At 44.7% G+C, this 21,646-nt stretch overlaps 2 protein-coding genes across 3 annotated transcripts; both read right to left on the bottom strand.

Moving 5' to 3' along the window:
* Nucleotides 1-1,147: 1,147 nt before the first annotated feature.
* si:ch73-52f15.5 (transcription cofactor vestigial-like protein 1) lies at nt 1,148-3,928 on the bottom strand. The gene is made up of 4 exons (XM_023844361.2): nt 3,751-3,928; nt 3,049-3,247; nt 2,562-2,957; nt 1,148-2,206 (listed from the first exon to the last, which is right to left on the bottom strand). The coding sequence occupies exons 2-4, from the start codon at nt 3,236-3,238 to the stop codon at nt 2,163-2,165; spliced, it is 630 nt and encodes a 209-aa protein (XP_023700129.2). The 5' UTR covers nt 3,239-3,247; nt 3,751-3,928; the 3' UTR covers nt 1,148-2,162.
* A 659-nt stretch (nt 3,929-4,587) lies between these two features.
* htatsf1 (HIV-1 Tat specific factor 1) lies at nt 4,588-13,511 on the bottom strand. 2 transcript variants are annotated; one of them, XM_023844347.2, is made up of 10 exons: nt 13,425-13,511; nt 12,455-12,619; nt 11,770-12,055; nt 11,489-11,536; nt 10,490-10,644; nt 10,085-10,248; nt 7,168-7,264; nt 5,768-5,857; nt 5,531-5,668; nt 4,588-5,403 (listed from the first exon to the last, which is right to left on the bottom strand). In XM_023844347.2, the coding sequence occupies exons 2-10, from the start codon at nt 12,617-12,619 to the stop codon at nt 5,122-5,124; spliced, it is 1,425 nt and encodes a 474-aa protein (XP_023700115.2). In that variant the 5' UTR covers nt 13,425-13,511; the 3' UTR covers nt 4,588-5,121. The 2 variants fall into 2 exon arrangements, with proteins under 2 accessions (XP_023700115.2, XP_023700116.2); XM_023844348.2 differs by lacking the exon at nt 13,425-13,511 and adding an exon at nt 13,073-13,398.
* Between the last annotated feature and the right edge of the window lie 8,135 nt (nt 13,512-21,646).

The raw sequence follows: 21,646 nt of genomic DNA on the forward strand, positions 1-21,646 counted from the left end.
TGTAAACGTACAAAATCCGCTACTCATTTTCTGCATAAATACCACTCTCATGTCTTTATCACCTAGTATCTTTACTCTCCATTCTTACAGTAGCGTTGCAAAGCTAACTCAATGAACCTTCCCTCCATTACCCATTTTCCTCATACCTGCATATCCATCCATTTCCAAATTATTTATAATTCCTTATCCAATTCCATTGTGATTATACAGTCGTCCTTCGCCATTTCGCGCTTCGACTTTCGCGGCTTCACTCTATCGCGGCTTTTTCAAATACATTTATTCATTAAAAAGTTGCAGGACAGTGAAAATGATACAGCGCGCGCTCAGTTGTCTAAGTCAATTATACACCTCTGTATTACAATTAAAATTAAAATTATTGTACGTATGAACTGTAGGTCTATGTATTCGAGCACCCCCGCAAATGCTTCAACACCAGGTGCAGCCGAATAATAAAGAAATAAAGAATCCTACTTCGCGGAAATTCATTTAACGCAGTAGAGTCTGGAACGGATTAACCGCGATAAAGAGGGACGACTCTACTCCTAAGAATTTCATATCAAGTCCCGATCAAAAAGATGACGCTGATGATGAAATTCATGCTTACACTTATTTTCATTTGTCTTCTTAATGTTCGGTACCAGTCTCTCTAACACCTATAGATGAGTAGTAATAAAAATCAAATTTTCAATTGATACTAATGTTGCAAATCAAGTTTGACACCTAGGAATATATTTTTGCAGCTGAGAAAGGGCACCATATTTGTAGCACAGCATTAAACGCATAAGCTCGAATGTGCCTTTTCCGCCTGGCCGACTAAATATGACCATAACATTTTGCACTCAGTGTCTATTGGACCGTTTACAGTACCATATGGGTCCTTCTGGAATATACGTCTTACATTTCCAGTATGGATTTCGTACTTAAGTCTGACATTATAATGCAGGAATGAGCAATACTTTTAAACTTTATGAATCTGCATGGTCAACAGGTTAACTAGTTAACAAGTGTTCTAAGGGACAGGGAATTCCTCAAACTGCCTGTCTGTCAGTGTCAAGAATGTGCACTTTGTCATTTAAGGAAATGAATAAGAGCTTTCCATTTTGTAATATCTTCCCTCCTCTAGAAATGGAAGACAAAACACCAAGAATGCATTTGCATAGCTGATATTCTTTAAAGAAAAATCATTTAAGGTGTAAAGAAAATTACAATTCATATTTACAGTATTCGTTAAACAGAGTATACAATATATTATATTAATTATCAAAAAACCTCATCTCAATTTTCCATGAAGTCATATTCACAACATGGCAGTAATATACAGGTGGCCCAATTCATTCTCACTTCCCGAATGAAGCTCTGGTTTGTAGATGCTGTATGCAAACATGAAGCCCTGAGTGATTCATTGCTGGCTGTTTTGTCAAGTGACCTTCCCCCATCTTAAGAAGTCCAAGACGGGGAATGTGGCGTTGGGCAGTGATACACTGGCTGCTGGGTTTGTAATGGAAGTCAGACTCCGTTCTCTGCGTTAGCAAGCGGCTAGCAGCCGTCCGCCTCTGATTTCATTCTAAGACCGTCTTGTTTTTCCGCCTCATCCGACCAAATCCTCTGTATTTGGGACCAGGAAGAAGATGTCTGTGAAAACACAGCCAACATCTAGCCAGCTAGATAAAGTGTGTGATGACATCTTTGGGATCCTTTAGAATATTCTTTCTCTTCAGGCTTCCGCGGTCACACGCGTCGTCCTGTGGAAATGGAGGAAGACGAGGCGCCATTAGTGCTTCTTCACCCATGTGTCGGCAAACCTGATCCCTCAGTGTGCTCAGGAATCCACTCGGCCTCTGCCGTCCCGCCTTCGAGTCACTCTCAGAGGCCGACCTGCCGGTTTGGGAAACAGGTTCTTCCACATAGAGGAACGCGAGCGAGGGCCGGCCTGTGGGTGTGATGGCTCACGCAGATAGCTCACTCCAACACCTCCTCGGGGTATGAGCATCTCGGTGACGGGCGAGCGCTGGAGCTGGGTGTGCAGCTCGGCATTGTGGGAGCCTTCTGATGAGGCAGTGTTTCATGGAGCTTCATGTAGACGTCTGATCAGGAAGAGGATGCACACCCAAATATACATTTACAAAATCCTGTTCTTCAGTGGAACCGGAGCAAATTGCAGATTAATACCAGTAGAGATCTTTCTTCTTTTCTGGAACTTGTACGCCTAAAGGAGCAAAACAAAGGCCCATTATAATGTAAATTGAAAAAAAGTCAGAAGTAGAAATAACTGCCAACAGAACGAATTTAAAACGATAAGCTGGATCCTTGCACATAACAGATTCAATTGTTAAAGGGTTCATAACCGGTGTTGGGCATTTCAGGTCCAGGAGCTACAAATCCAGACCAAGATTTTGTTTCTACCAAGCAGCTGAGTTCTCTGTGACTGTGACTCTTTGTGCTCAACTGGCTGGTAGAAACATAATCTTGGTCTGGATTTGTAACTTCTGGACCTGAAATTCCCAGCACTGTTCATAACGTCTCAGCATTCGACAGAGGACTACGGTAAATGGTAGCAGTACCGGAGTCAAGGTTGATCCCAGATTCGAGCGGATCTCTGAATCCTGCGGTGGGGTTCCATCCTGGAGCAAGGTCAGGTTTGGACGGGGAGCTGAGCGAGGCAGCCGCTCCAGGGCGGTCACTGTGCAGCAGGCCCAGGAATGAGTTGGCATATGGGCGTTCTGCTGGGCCGGGCACCTCAGCGGGCCCAGGGGAGGGGTACACCACTGAGGACATTCCGAAACCCGCAGCTGCCCTCGGGGCAAATGACCACAGGTTAGATGGACTGGTCATCACCCGCTGGGAAGTGTGGGCATCTTCCAACATGGAGAACTGGATCTGTCCCGAGGAGGTGGAGGGATATGGAGGCTCTGACCAGGAGGATGCTGGGTATGCCCACTGCACTGGGATGAGGTCCTCTGAAAAGGCAGGGGAAGAATCCAGTCATTTCACTGGCAGTGGGTGCGTGTGACTTTGTGAGCCTGAGGGGGTCTCTATCCCCATGTCTACCTGATTTAGGGGTCTGGCGGCTGCTCTTGCTCTTGCTGGTGAGGTCTTTGGGTCTGCTGGCTTTGTTGAGTGCGCGGGAGAAATGTTCATCCACTACGCTGTTGATGTCTCCCTGGAAGTAGGTGAAAAGGACACTAGTGGACTGATCATCAGCCTTCACAGTCACGGGGCTCACGGGTTGGTCGTCCATCACTGGGCTCTGAGGAGAACATGGAGAATAAACTTAGTTATAGCATGCTGATAACTGGTAACATCGGTCATTTTGTGTACTGCGTAACTTCTATATAAAACGTGGTTTACATATAATATGTATCCCTATGCTATTAGAGACATTGCCTACAATATACATATGCATTTAGGTCTTACACCACTAATGGGAAAAATCCTTAAAATAATACCGGTAAGATTTTTTTTATTACACAATGCTGAGCAATGGGAAAAACTTCACACGTTTCATTATTAGTAAAGCAGCACAGGTCTTTAACTCGACATATACAGATTTTCTCTCGCTCAAACATAAATACATACAGTGTTTTATTTATAATCCAGATAGCCATTAAGCGTGTATAATACATACGTTAATTTCTGCCTGTTCCTTTATTTGTACAGCAGCACATATAAATCAGAGAAACATTTAGTATAACTTTATTTAAAAATAAAAAATATTCCCCAGATTTCCGCAGCCTTCCCTGGATCGCTTACCGAAAGTTGGTCAGTACAGAGATGAGAGCACGGTTTACAGACAAACACAGACCATCATGTCATGTTAGCCCGAAGATCCTGCGCAAATAAGCGCAAAAATCGCGAGGAAAATGCGCACTGGCTAGCCGGGTCCCCGAAGCTGTCCAACAGCCTGTGGCCGATCGCAAGTCTAACGCAGTCTCTCAACAGTCGCTTATTTCCCTGCAGTGACACTATTTAGAATAAAATGTGCTCCGGCCAGTTAAACCCGCAAATCGAGTTTTTAAAAAATGTCTTCGAAACCTACAATATCGCAACCAAATTGAAACTTGGCGTTATCGGGAGAAATTGTATCACAGTATAACAAATGTATTTAGCAATTAGACAATCCATACAATAGGTATTGGATTAAACGCATATTTATAGTATTTTAATGCTCTTTACAGTTGTATTATATATTATTGTTAAATCGTGAAAAGAGTTGTCAGCTCTGGTTAGCTGGGTGGCGTGAGATCTTCAATTCGAGATATACACACACATTTACATGTATGTAAGAGTTTATTACCTTGTCATAAGTCTGTAGGGTTTGCGGACTACCCCAGCGCATTTGATGTAGCCTATTTTAGGTGGAATAATGTAGACTTGCCGTAAGATTTCTTGTGTGAGCGTGAAAGCGCGAGTGTCAGAGTTGGCAGCCCTGGAAAAGGTTTCGAATTCTAGATATGTTTTGATAGCTTATGGTTTTCAGAAGGCTCATACTCTTTCTGTTTACCGGGCTCCCAGCACACTAATGATCTTACCCACTACTAAGGAATCAAGGAATTCATCTGCATGATAAATAAAATGGATGAAGAGGCGTTTGGAAGAAGGCTGTTTATTGACAGTATCATGAGCTTTAAAATGTAGCATTAGCCATAGAGCCTCAATTAAATAATCAAACCATCACAATACAGCAGACAGAAATATGTGCTTGAGTTACATCTGATTATATTCTCTCTAATGGCAAATCTTTTTACTGGGTGACCACCTGTGTTTCCGTCTCAACGTTACAAAAAAAAAAAATACATTTCATGAACTGCATTTAAGCATCGACCAGCCCCTGATAGCTAAATGCACAGGAAAAAACCTGAAATTACACCAATGTCTTCCATTAAGGAGGAAGGAATTTGACAGCTGGGGTTAAACCAGAATTTCAGGAGCTGAGGCAGGGAGGTCTGTGTCTGTGATTTACTGCTTGTTTTTCCAGGAGGCCCCTTTAGCGCTGGCGGACTCCTCTAGAACAGTCCTAGGGGTGTTCACTGTAAGCCAGCAGGGCGCCGAGCCGGGGGGTGGAGCCCCAGGGCGCTGTCTTGCAGGGTCGGCTGCCTGCTCGCCCGCCCGCCCACCGGCCGCCTACGTGTCGTCCTCGTCGCTGCCGGCCATGCTGCTGTCGGTGGAGTGCACCTCCGCGGGCCCTGCCGCACACGTGCTGCTATCTGGGGCCTCTTCGGGTCCCTGCCCGGCCTCAGGCGCCTCCCCCGGCCCGGCTTCACTGGGCACCGTATGCTCCCCGGTTCTGTCTCCGTTGCTTCCGTCTTTCACCTCATTCCCTCCATTCTCTTCTTTTCCTTTTCCCTCCAGGAAGGTGCCCCAGCCTTTCAGTCGCTCCTCTCGCTCGCGGGTCGTCTCCTCTACCTGAACACACACACATAAGACACCACTGCATTCGCCGACTAAAACCAAAAGAGAAGCTCTGGTTTGAGAAACTAATGGGATAAAGAGACTAGCTTCATAAATGCCCCCCCCCCCACCCCAGCCGTACCTGGTAGTCAGTGGTGCCGTCCCACAGCTGGGCTGACAGTTTCTTCCCCCCAAACCAGCGGCCTTCCAGGGCCATCTGACACACATCAGCATCTTCTGGCTCTTTAAAGGCAACAGACGCGACTCCATCTGGATGTCTCTGGGGAGGGGGGGGGGGGGGGGGGTGGCAGATTCAGGTGTTGGTTCAGTTGGACCAACGGAGATCTTGTTTTTACAGTTAAAAAAAATAGATACTCACGTCGAAGATGATGACCTTCTTCACCTGGCCAAACTTCTCGCACTCTGTCCGCAGGTCGTCCCGGATTTCATTCAGGACCAGAGGGTCCTCCTGAGAGGGAGTAATGAGAAACAGCTGCACCTTAAGTCCTCTATGAACCGCATATCCAGACAGCGAAGATATCAGGTCGGACACTGGTGAGAAATCACTGTCACCTTAAAGGACATGCTGTCTAGGAGAGCATGGGGGGGTGGGGGGTGTGTGAGGGTGAGGGGGGAGGGGGTGTATGATGGGTGAGAGTATGGGGGGATGTGAGTGAGAGGGTTAGGGTGAGAGTGAGGGAGGAGGGGATGTGTGAGAGTGAGGGAGGAGGGGGAGAGTGAGAGTGAGGGAGGAAGGAAGGGGAGGGTGAGAGTGAGGGAGGAGGGGATGTGTGAGAGTGAGGGAGGAGGGGATGTGTGAGAGTGAGGGAGGAGGGGATGTGTGAGAGTGAGGGAGGAGGGGGAGGGTGAGAGTGAGGGAGGAAGGAAGGGGAGGGTGAGTGTAAGGGGTGTGAGAGTGAGGGAGGAGGGGGTGTGTGAGGGTGAGAGTGTGGGGGTGTGTGAGAGTGAGGGAGGAGGGGTGTGAAGTGAGGCACCTGAGGAGTGGAGTTTCTCTGCAAATAAAAGCACTGAGTGCCTGAGGACGTGCTTTTACATTCCATTACACTCACTGGAATTCTGCTTTCCATTTAGAGAAATAACCATACAGACCAGCTAGTTTTTTAATGAACCAGCAAATGGGTGAGGTTTACAATAGTACACAGCAATGTGACTCGGACCCTCGCGAAGCATCATAACACCTTTCGTACACAGTGAGGCGCTGGACTCAGATTCCGCGCGGTACGAACAGCGTGCAGAACACGGTTTGCAGAGGGAGGTGTAGGTTACCCTGAGCCAGGCACGTCCGTGCACAGCATCCAATAATGTGCATTTTTAAACAAATATCCGAGAGGTTTACAAAGATCACATTTCATACCACTGCTAAGTGTGTGCAGATGCTTGAGTTAATATGCAACACTGGCATTAGTGCTGATCTCTCAGACCACAGTCCATCACTGCTGCACTGGCAGCCTGGGACTCCCAAAGCATCTCCACCTACAGACTCTCTGATTCTGTCTGCTGTGAAACCGGCCCCCCATCTGGGCCTCAGCCCACCAGCATTTCCCACTGACTTTCCCACGACACACCCGGAATCCCAGCAGCCACCGTGCATGGGGGTGAGGGCGGTCCCGGCGGAATGTGGTCCAACCTGGTCCCCACAGGCGCTGCCACGACACAGCGGCACCACCGGATGCCGATTGCCGAGTTGCAGGCGCTGACGGATGGACACCCACACGCCACCTCGCAGCCCTGACCGTGCTAGACGGGGGGGGCTCTCACCTCGAACTCGCTGGGGTGGAACATGTTCCTGATGATCAGCACGCGCTCGTGCCGCTTCCGGGCCTCCCCGGCCTTCTCCGGCCTCCAGTCCAGCTGCCTGGGCGCCGGGAGCAGAGATCAGGCTGGTTATCGAGGGGGATCACCACGGGGGTTACGCCCCCTGCTGACACACTGGGTGCAGGTTCCTGTGCATATCTACCACTGATCATCAGTGTTTATGAGATTACTGTCAAGTTAGCCTGGTACCCGTGTGTCTGCAGAGGATTTCTAACGATATCAGCTGGTGCCCGTGTGTCTGCAGAGGATATCTAACGGTATCAGCTGGTTCCCGTGTGTCTGCAGAGGATTTCTAACGATATCAGCTGGTGCCCGTGTGTCTGCAGAGGATATCTAACGGTATCAGCTGGTTCCCGTGTGTCTGCAGAGGATTTCTAACGGTATCAGCTGGTTCCCGTGTGTCTGCAGAGGATATCTAACGGTATCAGCTGGTTCCCGTGTGTCTGCAGAGGATATCTAACGATATCAGCTGGTGCCCGTGTGTCTGCAGAGGATATCTAACGATATCAGCTGGTGCCCGTGTGTCTGCAGAGGATATCTAACGATATCAGCTGGTTCCCGTGTGTCTGCAGAGGATATCTAACGGTATCAGCTGGTTCCCGTGTGTCTGCAGAGGATATCTAACGGTATCAGCTGGTTCCCGTGTGTCTGCAGAGGATATCTAACGATATCAGCTGGTTCCCGTGTGTCTGCAGAGGATATCTAACGGTATCAGCTGGTTCCCGTGTGTCTGCAGAGGATATCTAACGGTATCAGCTGGTTCCCGTGTGTCTGCAGAGGATATCTAACGGTATCAGCTGGTTCCCGTGTGTCTGCAGAGGATTTCTAACGATATCAGCTGGTGCCCGTGTGTCTGCAGAGGATATCTAACGGTATCAGCTGGTACCCGTGTGTCTGCAGAGGATATCTAACGGTATCAGCTGGTTCCCGTGTGTCTGCAGAGGATATCTAACGGTATCAGCTGGTACCCGTGTGTCTGCAGAGGATATCTAACGGTATCAGCTGGTGCCCGTGTGTCTGCAGAGGATATCTAACGATATCAGCTGGTTCCCGTGTGTCTGCAGAGGATATCTAACGGTATCAGCTGGTTCCCGTGTGTCTGCAGAGGATATCTAACGGTATCAGCTGGTTCCCGTGTGTCTGCAGAGGATATCTAACGGTATCAGCTGGTTCCCGTGTGTCTGCAGAGGATATCTAACGGTATGAGCTGGTTCCCGTGTGTCTGCAGAGGATATCTAACGGTATCAGCTGGTTCCCGTGTGTCTGCAGAGGATTTCTAACGATATCAGCTGGTGCCCGTGTGTCTGCAGAGGATATCTAACGGTATCAGCTGGTTCCCGTGTGTCTGCAGAGGATTTCTAACGATATCAGCTGGTGCCCGTGTGTCTGCAGAGGATATCTAACGGTATCAGCTGGTTCCCGTGTGTCTGCAGAGGATTTCTAACGATATCAGCTGGTGCCCGTGTGTCTGCAGAGGATATCTAACGGTATCAGCTGGTTCCCGTGTGTCTGCAGAGGATATCTAACGGTATCAGCTGGTTCCCGTGTGTCTGCAGAGGATATCTAACGATATCAGCTGGTGCCCGTGTGTCTGCAGAGGATATCTAACGATATCAGCTGGTGCCCGTGTGTCTGCAGAGGATATCTAACGATATCAGCTGGTTCCCGTGTGTCTGCAGAGGATATCTAACGGTATCAGCTGGTTCCCGTGTGTCTGCAGAGGATATCTAACGGTATCAGCTGGTTCCCGTGTGTCTGCAGAGGATATCTAACGATATCAGCTGGTTCCCGTGTGTCTGCAGAGGATATCTAACGGTATCAGCTGGTTCCCGTGTGTCTGCAGAGGATATCTAACGGTATCAGCTGGTTCCCGTGTGTCTGCAGAGGATATCTAACGGTATCAGCTGGTTCCCGTGTGTCTGCAGAGGATTTCTAACGATATCAGCTGGTGCCCGTGTGTCTGCAGAGGATATCTAACGGTATCAGCTGGTACCCGTGTGTCTGCAGAGGATATCTAACGGTATCAGCTGGTTCCCGTGTGTCTGCAGAGGATATCTAACGGTATCAGCTGGTACCCGTGTGTCTGCAGAGGATATCTAACGGTATCAGCTGGTGCCCGTGTGTCTGCAGAGGATATCTAACGATATCAGCTGGTTCCCGTGTGTCTGCAGAGGATATCTAACGGTATCAGCTGGTTCCCGTGTGTCTGCAGAGGATATCTAACGGTATCAGCTGGTTCCCGTGTGTCTGCAGAGGATATCTAACGGTATCAGCTGGTTCCCGTGTGTCTGCAGAGGATATCTAACGGTATGAGCTGGTTCCCGTGTGTCTGCAGAGGATATCTAACGGTATCAGCTGGTTCCCGTGTGTCTGCAGAGGATTTCTAACGATATCAGCTGGTGCCCGTGTGTCTGCAGAGGATATCTAACGGTATCAGCTGGTACCCGTGTGTCTGCAGAGGATATCTAACGGTATCAGCTGGTTCCCGTGTGTCTGCAGAGGATATCTAACGGTATCAGCTGGTTCCCGTGTGTCTGCAGAGGATATCTAACGGTATCAGCTGGTGCCCGTGTGTCTGCAGAGGATATCTAACGGTATCAGCTGGTACCCGTGTGTCTGCAGAGGATATCTAATGGTATCAGCTGGTGCCCGTGTGTCTGCAGAGGATATCTAACGATATCAGCTGGTTCCTGTGTGTCTGCAGAGGATATCTAACGGTATCAGCTGGTTCCCGTGTGTCTGCAGAGGAGGGGGGAGGAAGCGCTAGAGCAAATGATCCACTGCCCAGGCAAGGTTAAAGGTTAGGAAGACAGGGTTAGGTGGACAGGCATAGTTAGGCAGGCCGGCCAGGCAGCCTTACTTCTGCTGCTGCTGAAGCTTCTTGCGATAGTCCTTGTTCCTCTTCTTCTTCTTGCTGGCGTCGTACTGGCCCTTGAGCTCAAAGTGCGCCACCTCCACATGGAGCTGGTAGCCTCTCACCTCGGACTCGTCCAGGAGCCGCAAGGCGAGTCCCACAGACTCCCTCTGGGAGAGCAGCAAGACACACGGAATATTTACACAGGGGCTAAGAGATGAAATTCTCTGACTTTTGCAGCTCATTTCTTATTTTCTTAATTAGCTCCTGCTATGGACTCTGTTGCCCCCTACAGGTATGATGAGGACACTTCCACACAGCTATCGGGCTAGGCTAACTCGTGTCCAGTTAAGGTTCCATGCTGCCTGAGCAGCACAGGAGGAGCTAAACTACAGGGTGCAGCAGTGCCACCTTGAGGTAGCAGCACAGTCCGTCGCCCTTAAGGTTGCCCTCGTTGTCCTTGTACAGCTTGACTTTGTACTGCTCAGTAATGGGGTCTCGCATCACGATGCCACACTTTGACATGATCTCTGCAAACTCCTCAGGGGTGATGTCCGGGGGCAGGCCTGCAGGACAGAATGAGGCACTGAGGTTTGAGATGCACAATGTCAGTCTCAGCTGGCATTCATTAATCTGCATATCAGCACCAGTCCAACGTATCAGTCTTGGCCTATATTACCAGCTGATATTTAAACTATACCAATATTCAAAGTTAGTAGCACCAGAGCTACGGAAAGAGCTACCAAAATAATGACTGGATTGGATACTCAGCTATTTTTCATAGTGGAGGACAAGGGATTTCGTCACTCAACACTTACAAGTAGGTTTGCCATCCCTCCCCTCCTGCATCCCTGACAATAAAATTTGCCTGAGGGGGCAATCAATTGTGGGGCCCTAAAAGCCTCTTCCCATTCTATTCTCCCACTGAGATATCATGAGAACATGCAATAAAACAGAGCAACAGAAATGCAATACGACTTAAAAATGTATGCTAATATGCTAAGGTGTTAACTATGACAGCAGCAGTATAAAAACATGGAAACTAGGTTTTTTTTTTAAGTAAATAAAGTAAAAGATTTGGCCTGTGCCATACAACACCTGTGTAGCTTGAATCTGAAAAGCTTATTAAAACATAGACCCCAAAGCACCAGGATCATCTTATTCAACAGCCGTTTGGGTGACATCATGTTCGGCAGGGAAAAAAGTTCAAGAGACACGAAAAAGCCTCATATTTCCACTGAAGTGGCCTAAATAAATCCTCACAATACATACTTAGTAACACATTAATTTGCATTTGTGGAGCTGTGCTGGAGCTGTGCAGAATAAATTAAATTAAATTCTTAAATTAAAATTTTAGAAGTTGTAGTTTGCCACATAGCCAACCAAGTAAGGAAGAAAATGACCACGTACCAGACACATATACGTTAGTGTTCTTATCTTCTTCCAAGTTAAACCAGCCTAAAAATACATAATCCATGTGTAATTTCCATTATATAGTCTTAAAACATATGTACAATGTGTCACAAATAAAAGCTTCTACACTGATATACATTGAGGTTAGACATTTCAGACATGGAATTTTAAGAAACAAAGAAAAATATCAGGCACTGAAATTGCTTTTACGGGTGTGATATCACTATCTCTGCTGGGATATCCAAATCGGGTCAGTGCTGCAGAGAGGGCTGAGCAACCTGGATCTGCCTTCCGCTTCTCTCCCTTCGGCTTGCTCTCCTTGGGCTGTGCAGCATCTGAGCCTTGAGCAGACTCTCTCGCTCCCTCTGCAGGCGTCTGCTCTGCAGTCACGTTCGAGGCCTGGACGGGTATCTCCCCTGTAGTGGCTTTTGCGGCTTGGCCAGGAGTTTCCCCTGAAGCGGCTTTAGGGGCCCGGCCCGGTGCATCCCCCGCAGCTGACGTCTGAGTTCCTTCCTCAGAAAATCCGTAGTTGGCCTGATAAGCTGCCATGAAGTCTTCTGTTATCTGAACATAGAAAAAAAAACTTCGGTCACAGAAGAAATACCAAGTAATTTAGATGACAAAAAAATAAACCAGTTGAATTTCACTAAAAATTTCACATTGAATTGAAAATATCAATAATAATAAACACCCAAAGAACATAAATTCTACTGTACAGACTTTCAAAACAAACTGTCATGATGGTATTAAATGACGGTTTTCCAGGAACAATTTCAACAATTTCAAAAAGAGCTGCTCTGTTTTAAAGCAGGATAGCTAACTCTGATTCAGGATATCAAATGAGGATTAAGAGTAAGTGTAGATTCAGTAAGTAAATCACTGAATTTACACTTTAAAACACAAGCATCTACATAATTCTGTATTCTCAAATAAATATAACAGTGTGATACATGGCTTGCGTACTTTTGGAAACCACGCCTTCTTGTCATGATCCCAGTCATACACAGTGCCATCTTCTGGGTCCACAAACGTGTAGGGGTCATCCCCATCCTTAGGCTTCTGCCCGTACAGCTCCTGCATCCGGAGCTGCTCATGAAAGTCCTTATTTCCATCGGAATTGCCACTCATCTGCAGCAAGCAACAAGTGCAAAGTACAAGCATTACAGGATAATGAGCAATGCAGACTAGTCATGTGCCTTCAAAAATCAGAATTGATATTTTCATGAAGAATTGATTTTATCATAAAGATGGGATTAGGTTTACAATAAAAGGCTAATTTGTATACAATAACAGAAAAAATGCACGAACGTCATCCAAACTTTGACAGGACCTAGCGACTAAAGACCATTACAGCTGTCAACTTTGTGTTATAAGCATTTACAAAGTAACATTCAGTTCCGGTTATATAGAACACATTTAATACACAGTGCAACTGAAACAGAGGAGTACGTCATGGAACAGAACTTTAAGGAAAACAATGATCAACCATGTTGAAACGATTAAAATCAATTATTAAACTGAGAGTTGATAAGAAAATAAGACTATATTATTATTATTATAATTATTATTATTAAAACAAACCTATTTTGATTCAGAAACCAAGTCTGAAGGAAAACTACACGTGGTGTACTTTAAAGTACTACAATCTGCAACTCTTTTCATGCAAGCGGTTATGATCCATTCAGAACTACATTCGCCGTGAATAAAGAACAGTATAGCTAATTAGTGCTATACGGGTTTAGTTAAATTTAAGTAGTTAAGGGCTAAAACAACCCGCTAATGCCAGCACTCGTTCAGTCCCTCGGGTTAGTTTGCCGTAAAATATCGATCATTTAAACTCTCGCAATTATAACATGAATTATTATGTGCAGTTTTTTTCTAATAATATGCTTGTCCAGAATGCTGAATATTTATCAATAACAAACCACAGTACCTTTATTACACCCTCGGCCAGCGCTTAAAAATTAATACACTTCCGGGGTTATAGATCTACTTCCGCTAATGACTCACCACGTGACCGTGACCTAAAAGCGTTTCTTTTTTCTGTACCAGCTTTATATCCTATTTTTCGTTATCCTTAAGGACAAAAATAGTGATTTTTGGTAAACAATCTGATCATTATAACAAAATATTACATTCATAAATGCCGATATGCCCCTTCATGGCCTGCTCTTAAAAACGAGCTATCCCTGTTGTGCACATCTCTGAACTTAATAAATAAGCCCCAAGCAATTAAATTGCATAAAGTTTTAGAGGAGTTTGATTTTTCTTAGCCCCCTTATTTAAGTTATATATCTTGTTTATAAAACTTCACCTCTAAAGCTTTCATGATCCCCCTTGTCTCCCTTTTTTCCTGCTTTTGTTTCTTGTTCTCTATTATTTATTTATTTATTTATTTATTTTTAATATATATGTTTAGTTAAAATTATTGTTGGTTTGATTGTTAAATACCAACTTCACCATTGCAATGATGTATTTTCTTTAAATTAAGGTAAAAGAAAAAGGAGGTGTGACATAATGTGATGTAATATAGACACTGTTTCGCTTGCCTATTTGAGATTGTCATTGTCATTGTTCTAAATAAAGTTTATTGAAAAAAAACTTCGAAATGGGACAGCCTTGTCGCGCCGCTGTGACGCACAAAGACGCAGCCGGTCATGTTTAACGTAAATTTACCGAATTTCCCTCGAAATATTTTGCGAATGGAGGTGTGCGTGGGTCGGGGTGGAAGCTGTTTTGCAATCGACCGGTTGACCACTGCTGAACTTCAAGATGAAGTCTGGCGATATCGAGACCGAGACCTACAACAAAATCAATGAAACATATCTTTATATAACATGCAGGAGAACATTTAAGGTTCTTAGTTTTAGTTCTTTTAATAAGTAGTTTCTATTTGTTTTGGGCGAAGTCACGTTTACTTTGAGATTTATTCTATTTGGCCTTACATTTACTAAATTTATGCTGGGAAAATATAATCGTAGTGGCTGCAGAGTGTTTCTGTTGTTGGGTTACCATGACTCAAAGTAGGTGGCGTAGATGTAGCAGGTGGCGTTAGCCGGCCTGGGCACAGCAGGTGGCGACAGCTGAACCAGAATCAGAAAACGTTATTAATCCCGGAGGAAGTTGCTTATGTTAACAGCTGAGGAAATATAACAATATAAAATGTGTAGCCAGGTAATATGGATTTAAATGGATTTCAGTTAAATGCTATAATTGAAGATGAGTCAAGCCAAGATGATCTATATCCATATATTGCACATAATAGTATTACATAGACCAGCGGTGGCCAGTCTTGTCCGCAAAGGGCCAGTGTGTATGTAGGTTTTTGGGATAACCTTTAGGTCAGGTGTAAGGACTCTTCAGCCAATCAGTCCTCGAATTAGTAATATAATTAGGGAGCTGCAGCGAAAACCCGCATACACACCGGCCCTTTGCAGATAAGATTGGCCACCCCTTACATAGACCATGATGTGTATATAAATAATATTACACACTGGTAAATTATTATTACATATAATAATATTGTATCACAGAATGTGAACATTTAATTTATAATATATTGCACATACTTAAAAGTTATTGCACATTTAGAAGACATGAGGGACAGGGAGGACAGTTTATTGTCTGGGTGACGATTTAAGAGAGGAGGGGTTATACGGTGTAATGGCCATTGGGAGGAACGACTGTCTGTGATGTTCAGTGGAACAATTTATGCTGGTTAATCTACAGCTAAAGGTACTTCTCTGGTCAGTTGCTAGTGCAATTATCCACTGTCCGAGGTTGGAGACATGGGAGCAGGGACGGTCATAGCCAATGTGGCACCCTAGGTGAGCATTACTGCCGGTGCCCCCTATCTGAGGCAAAGTGAAATTGCCCGGCAAGTCAGTGCCCCCGCAGAAGTTGGCACCCTAGCCCTGCATGGGAGATGGGATGGCTTTGACGGACGGTCTGCAAAGGAGAAGAAGCTGATTAACAGAAAAATAACAGAAAATAATAATCGTGTGCTTAGAATATTGCAATAATGTGCTTAAAACATTGCATATGAAGTATATAAGGCCTGAGGAGTTGGTGTGTCACTGACACAGCTGGCACCTTAGGGGTGGGGAACCAATCAGAATGTGTGAACTGGATAGGGGTGGGGAACCAATCATAATGTGTGAACTGGGTAGGGGTGGGGAACCAATCAGAATGTGTGAACTGGATAGGGGTGGGGAACCAATCAGAATGTGTGAACTGGATAGGGGTGGGGAACCAATCAGAATGTGTGAACTGGATAGGGGTGTGTCAGGCAGTCTGACTAAAGAAATGTGATTTCTTGACTAACCAAATATAATATCAGGTCAGGGAGGGTATTCTCAGAATTGTAATAGACGCACCTTTGATTCTATCAAAGAAATAAACAGTGGAACGTATATGATTTCTTTTGTCAGTGATTTCTTGTCGAGCCTGGGGAATTCAACTTCTGTTCATGATCATTTCCAGCCAGTAACCCTCCATCTTCCATTTTACCTCAAGATGAAGACAAGTAAAGTAACTGGCTCTTTGACTGTTGCTGATAGATTTCCCTGTCATAGAACAGATGAGAACATCTCCCAACACCCAGTGATAATAAAAAACATTTGTTAGCTAGCATCATCCATTTACTAAATCTAGTGTTGTAACTTCAGTTTCAGCTTGTTAGTCAACTAAGACTGCTTGTTGTTGGTGCTGTAGGATTTTCTCCCAGCTGGTCATAGGTATCACATCTACAGTTACAAAGTCATCAAGCAGACTGAAGACCGCACTGGCTTCCATGCCACAATTAGGCTGTCAGTCAGTACATCTGAAGTATGGGGATATGCCGATCTATACTGAAATATTCCAGAACGTAGGTTCGAGTTTAAACCTTAACACCAACACCACAGTTAGCTTTATATGCAGATTTCCAGCTGTAATATCTTTCAAAATTTGTAATGTATTTCATGTTTTTTATTTGTTTGTTTGTGTGCACTTCATGTTTAGTAGCTCAGCTGTCCTGCTTAAAGTTACTGGTGGTGAATATAAATGGTCTGCATTTATGCAGGGTTTTTCTACTCCAACGAGTACTCAAAGCACTTTACAACTCATGCCTCACATTCACCATCCACACTCACATTCATACACCGGTGGCAGAGGCTGCCATGCAAGGCACCAACCTGCACACCGGGAGCAATTTGGGGTTCAGTGTCTTGCTCAAGGACACTGTGATGGGGTCAGGAGGAACTAGGGCTCGAACCTGCAACCCTTTAATTGCCAAACAATAGCACTACCTCCTGTGCCACCATGTAGACACAGTGCAATAACAATAAATAATAATAATTATTATTATTAATAATAAATACATCTAAAAACATAATATTAAAGTTACATGGTGTGCTTTGTCCCCCATAGTTAAATGCTTAAAGCTCACTTTACAGGACATGTCTGTATTGTTTAGCTTCATCCATGTATGTCACATCATATTGTGAGTGAATGTGAAACTATTTCAAAAAATATTTTCCCACCAAGACCTGCTAGGGGCGCTGTAGCGGTATTGAGCCGGACGAAAATCCGTAAATAAATAGGAGTGAAGTCACAAGTATTATTGTGGATATGATTTTAAACAACACAAATTTAAAAATACATATTTGTGGATAGTTACATTTTTTGTGGATCATGGTACATATTTGTGGATTATCTTCTGTGGGATACAAATAATAAAGTCCAATAAGGCCAGCAACTGCTTCGACCATGACAGGACTGTGGTATCCCAAGAGGATGTTGGTGACGTATGTATTATTTATTATTAATAATTTAATATTTGGCCATTATCCTGTTCCTGCTCATAACTTATAGACAATGCTTTTGTTTGTACAGCAAGAGTAAATTCAGTTATATGACTGAACTTATTGAGCTATGGTACTGGAGTAGATTACCTGATGGAAAATTAACCAGCGCATCAAACTTTTCATATCCAATAACCGACATACTTCGTGTTTTGTGCTTCCATGTTGGTGGTGTTGTTTCGACAGGGGTGTGTCTCTGGGGGAAGGGCAGGCAGAGTGTTACTGTTGGGTTATCACTCCATCTGTTTGATACACATCAAAAAGATGCCTGATTATTAAAGTAACTTATCAAACTGAATCATTATAATATTGGATAAAATTAATAATACATTTTTTTTTTATTTTTGAAAGTAAATGTGGAGCAGGGCTGGTCAATCCTATAGATGCCAACTTCTGAGGGGACACCAACTTGCCAGGTAATTTCACTTTGCCTCAGACAGGGGGCGCCGGCGGTGATGCTCACTGAGGGTGCCACATTGACTAGGACTGGCTACTGCTGTAGACCGTTGATTTTTGAGGACCCAGAGAGGTAAAAGTTACATGTCCTTTGCAGGAATGAATGCCAACCTGCACAGAATGGGTCTGTGTTGCATTTTCGCATTTTCACGATATCTTAACTACAGCTTGCCGTAATATTCTTTGAACTTGTACGTGGTAATAAAATGTTATCTTTACGCTTTGTGGTATTTTAGCTAAACGTTTCTAGTCCACTCACAAGTCCTTCTGACATTTCATGAATTACCTCAGTGTTCATCCATCCGTCCATCCAAAAATCTATCTGTGACCCATTTACCCCAGTCGCTGTCATGGCAATCCCAGGGTGCACAGGGTCACAAGACGATGCAATACTGCATGAAGAAGCAGTGTCTTACACTGTCCCCCCTCCTCTCGTAATTGTCCTGCTAATGGTTGGTTTATTCACTCTGACATTCATTTCAGGTTGTGTTCGAGCTCGAGGTATAGCTAATTAGCATGCTAATAAGCCAACTTTAACAATAACATTTTTCGGAAAAAATTAAGTGAAAAAAAAGAAAGAAATGAAATATCACCTTATATTTGCACAGTAACTCTTTAACCTAAGCATTATTTTATTATATGAAAAACATTTCCAAAAGTTTTACATTCAGTTATATGACTGCAAAGTATTGAGCTATGCTACTAGATTACCTGATGGAAAATCAGGTAAATCAAACTTTGCATATCCAATAACCAACATATTTCATGTTTTGTACTTCCAATTATGGTAAAAAACCAATTATGTAAAACAAGTTTTATCACAGAAAGTAAAATGTGCAAACATAACATTTCAGTAACACTATGGATTTCAGTTACACTATGGTGATTGCAAAGAGTTTTTCACTATTTAAGTTTAAATAAAAGATTATAAATAACAAGACTGCTCCAGTATTTCTGCTTTTGGTTTTGGAATTTATCCACACCAGACATGTGCAATTGCAAATTCAGGGAATTTTCACCAAGGACAATTTTCCTTCGTGGGACACATTACTTCCAAGTTCATGCTTCACTTTTCTGCTTCCTATTACGGTTCACACACAGTTGTGCGCGTGGACTCTAGTGTACATATTACTATTGTAATAGGGTGGCTGCTGTCTCCGTATACATACTAGCAGATGACCAGCAGATGGCAGATATTTCCATCTCCACTTTTAGAATTTCTATTATTTTTCTATTCTTCTTCTACTGTATGTTTCTTCCACAAATTTAGTATATGAATACATCGTTGTGCTCTCTCAGTGATGAGTTAAATATGTATATGCAGGTACCTCTGCATCTCCTCACAGCTACTCATCAAAAGCATCCATAAATGCAACTACTCTTCTTCTTTTACTCTCTCCTCTTTAACTTCTGCTCTGTGAAAGTCAGTGCTGCCACCTACTGGGATCACAGAGTCAATCACACACAGAGTCGACACACACCAACACGCACAAAGCCTGCTAGACCCAAAATCTGGGCTTCACGTCAATCCACCGGAGAACAATGATTAAGACATTTACGTCGCACACACTGTGCACAGATCATAACGGCATGCAGAAAGGTGAAGTATTAATTGGGCTTAACACAGACTGTTGAATGTGGTGTGAGAACATTTGACTAGGAGGGTCTGTAATGTGATTCGGTCGCAGTTTTAAGCCCTTTAATCGGGACCCAGGCATGGTGTGATCAGTGCATTTCCACCCTTCACAGAAAGCATGCCTGGGGCACATAACTGAAGCAGTGCAGGGTTTTCAGAGGGTGAGTAAGCTGTGGAGGCGCCTTCTGTGAGCTTCATTCTGGGTATGAGAGAGGGGAGGAGCGAAACTGGGCTCGTGGCAACACCAGGGCCTTTGTGGACAATCCTGTGGAAGGAGCACAGACAGGGACCAGGACATTCACATTTACTTCATTCAGTAGGTCCTTTTGTCCGAAGCAATGCACAAGTGAGACAAACAGCACATTAGGAGATTCGCTGTCGGTGAGGGACAGTGTTCATCACTGGCAGTTTGTTTAAGACAAGTGAAGCAGAGCTTCACCGAACAATGAAAAGAAAACATTCATATCACATAAAATATCATTTGAATGCCGCTCTATAATCACAAGGCCATTTCTATGTGAAACCACAAAATGACACAGTATTGTACAAATCAGCGCCACCATTAGGCTGATAAAAGGAACTTCACTGAAACAAAAAGGGCACAAAGGATGCAAACCCGGAGCAAAATCATGCACTATATGGACAGAAGTATTGAGACACCCGGCCATTACGCTCACAGGAACTTTTATCACGACCCATTCAAATCCATAGGCATCAGTATGGAGCTGGTCCAGCTGTAACAGCTGGGGAGGCTTTCCATAAGAATTTGGAGTGTGTCTGTGGGGACTGTAGCCCATTCATCCAGAAGAGCATTTGTGAGGTCAGGCACTGATGTGGGATGTGAAGGCCTGGCTCACAATCTCCATTCTCCTTCACCCCAAAGATGGTCAGTGGGGTTGAGGTCAGGGTTCTATGAGGCCGGTCAAGTTCTTCCACACCAAACTCACCCAAGCATGTCTTTATGACCTCGCTTTGTGCACTGGGGCACAGTCATGCTGGAACAGAAAAGGGCCTTCCTCAAACTGTCCCCACAAAGTTGTAAGCATATAAATGTCCAAAATGTCTTGGCATGCTGAAGCAGTAAGATTTCCTTTTACTAGAACTAAGGGACCTATAGCCCAACCCCTGAATAATAACCACATACCATTATCCCTCCTCCACCAAACTTTACACCCTGTCACCGAACAGTCAGCCAGGGTCTCTTGACATCTGCCAAACCCAGACTCGTCCATCAAACTACCAGACAGAAGCGTGATTTGTCACTCCACTGAACATGTTTCCACTATTCCAGAGTCCACGGAGCGTTGGCGACTTTTACACACTATACGCCTCAGCACTCGGTGACCCCCCCTCTGTTACTTTACTTGGGCTGCCACTTCATGGCTGAGTTCCTGTCGTTCCTAAATGCTTCCACTTTGCAATAATACCACTTACAGTTGGCCGTCGAGTATCTAGTAGAGAAGAAATAAAACAAACGGACTTATTGCAAAGGTGGCATCCTATGACAGTACCATTCACTGAGCCACATGACCCACTCTTTCACAAATGTTTGTAAACCTGACCACATGGTTAGGTGCTTGATTTCATACACCTGTAGCAGTGGGTCTGAATGATACACCTGAATTCAGTGATTAAGAGGTGTGTCCCAATACTTTAATCCATATAGTGTATTTTACTCAAGTCACTCCATGAATTGTAATGCCCTCATTCCCACAGCCAGGCCCTGATGCTTGCTGGCATCGCACGGTAACACATGCTGCTAGATGCTACTCTCCTACCTTTAGTGAGTCTCGTGAGCGAGCCGGGCTGCTGGTCATACTGGGTGCAGCCCGAGCAGCTGCTGGTAGAGCTGGAGTGATCCGATTTCTCAGACTTCACCGAGGGAGTATGGACCAGTGGGTGCAGCCTGGTCTTCACACCCCCGGACACCGTCTGGCTCCAGTCTGCGGGACGCAGCCAGTGTCAGTGCTCACAGAACTGCTTTTACTACGGTATCAGAATAAATAAACCGAAACAGCACTAATGAGGAATCCATTATACATCTGCTCACATCTGTAGGAGTCACTGGAAATCATTCTAGGAATTCTGCTATGTTTCAGGCCACATTAATAACAGTGTTTGGCTGACTGTTATCAGGGTTTAACAAGTCACTGCACTAAACCGATAGCTGTGTCGGGGAATGTTCAGGTAAATACAGACAGTCCCCCGGTCATGAGTGAG

The sequence above is a fragment of the Paramormyrops kingsleyae genome, chromosome 24 (assembly GCF_048594095.1).
Source record: "Paramormyrops kingsleyae isolate MSU_618 chromosome 24, PKINGS_0.4, whole genome shotgun sequence".
Classification (NCBI taxonomy): domain Eukaryota; kingdom Metazoa; phylum Chordata; class Actinopteri; order Osteoglossiformes; family Mormyridae; genus Paramormyrops; species Paramormyrops kingsleyae.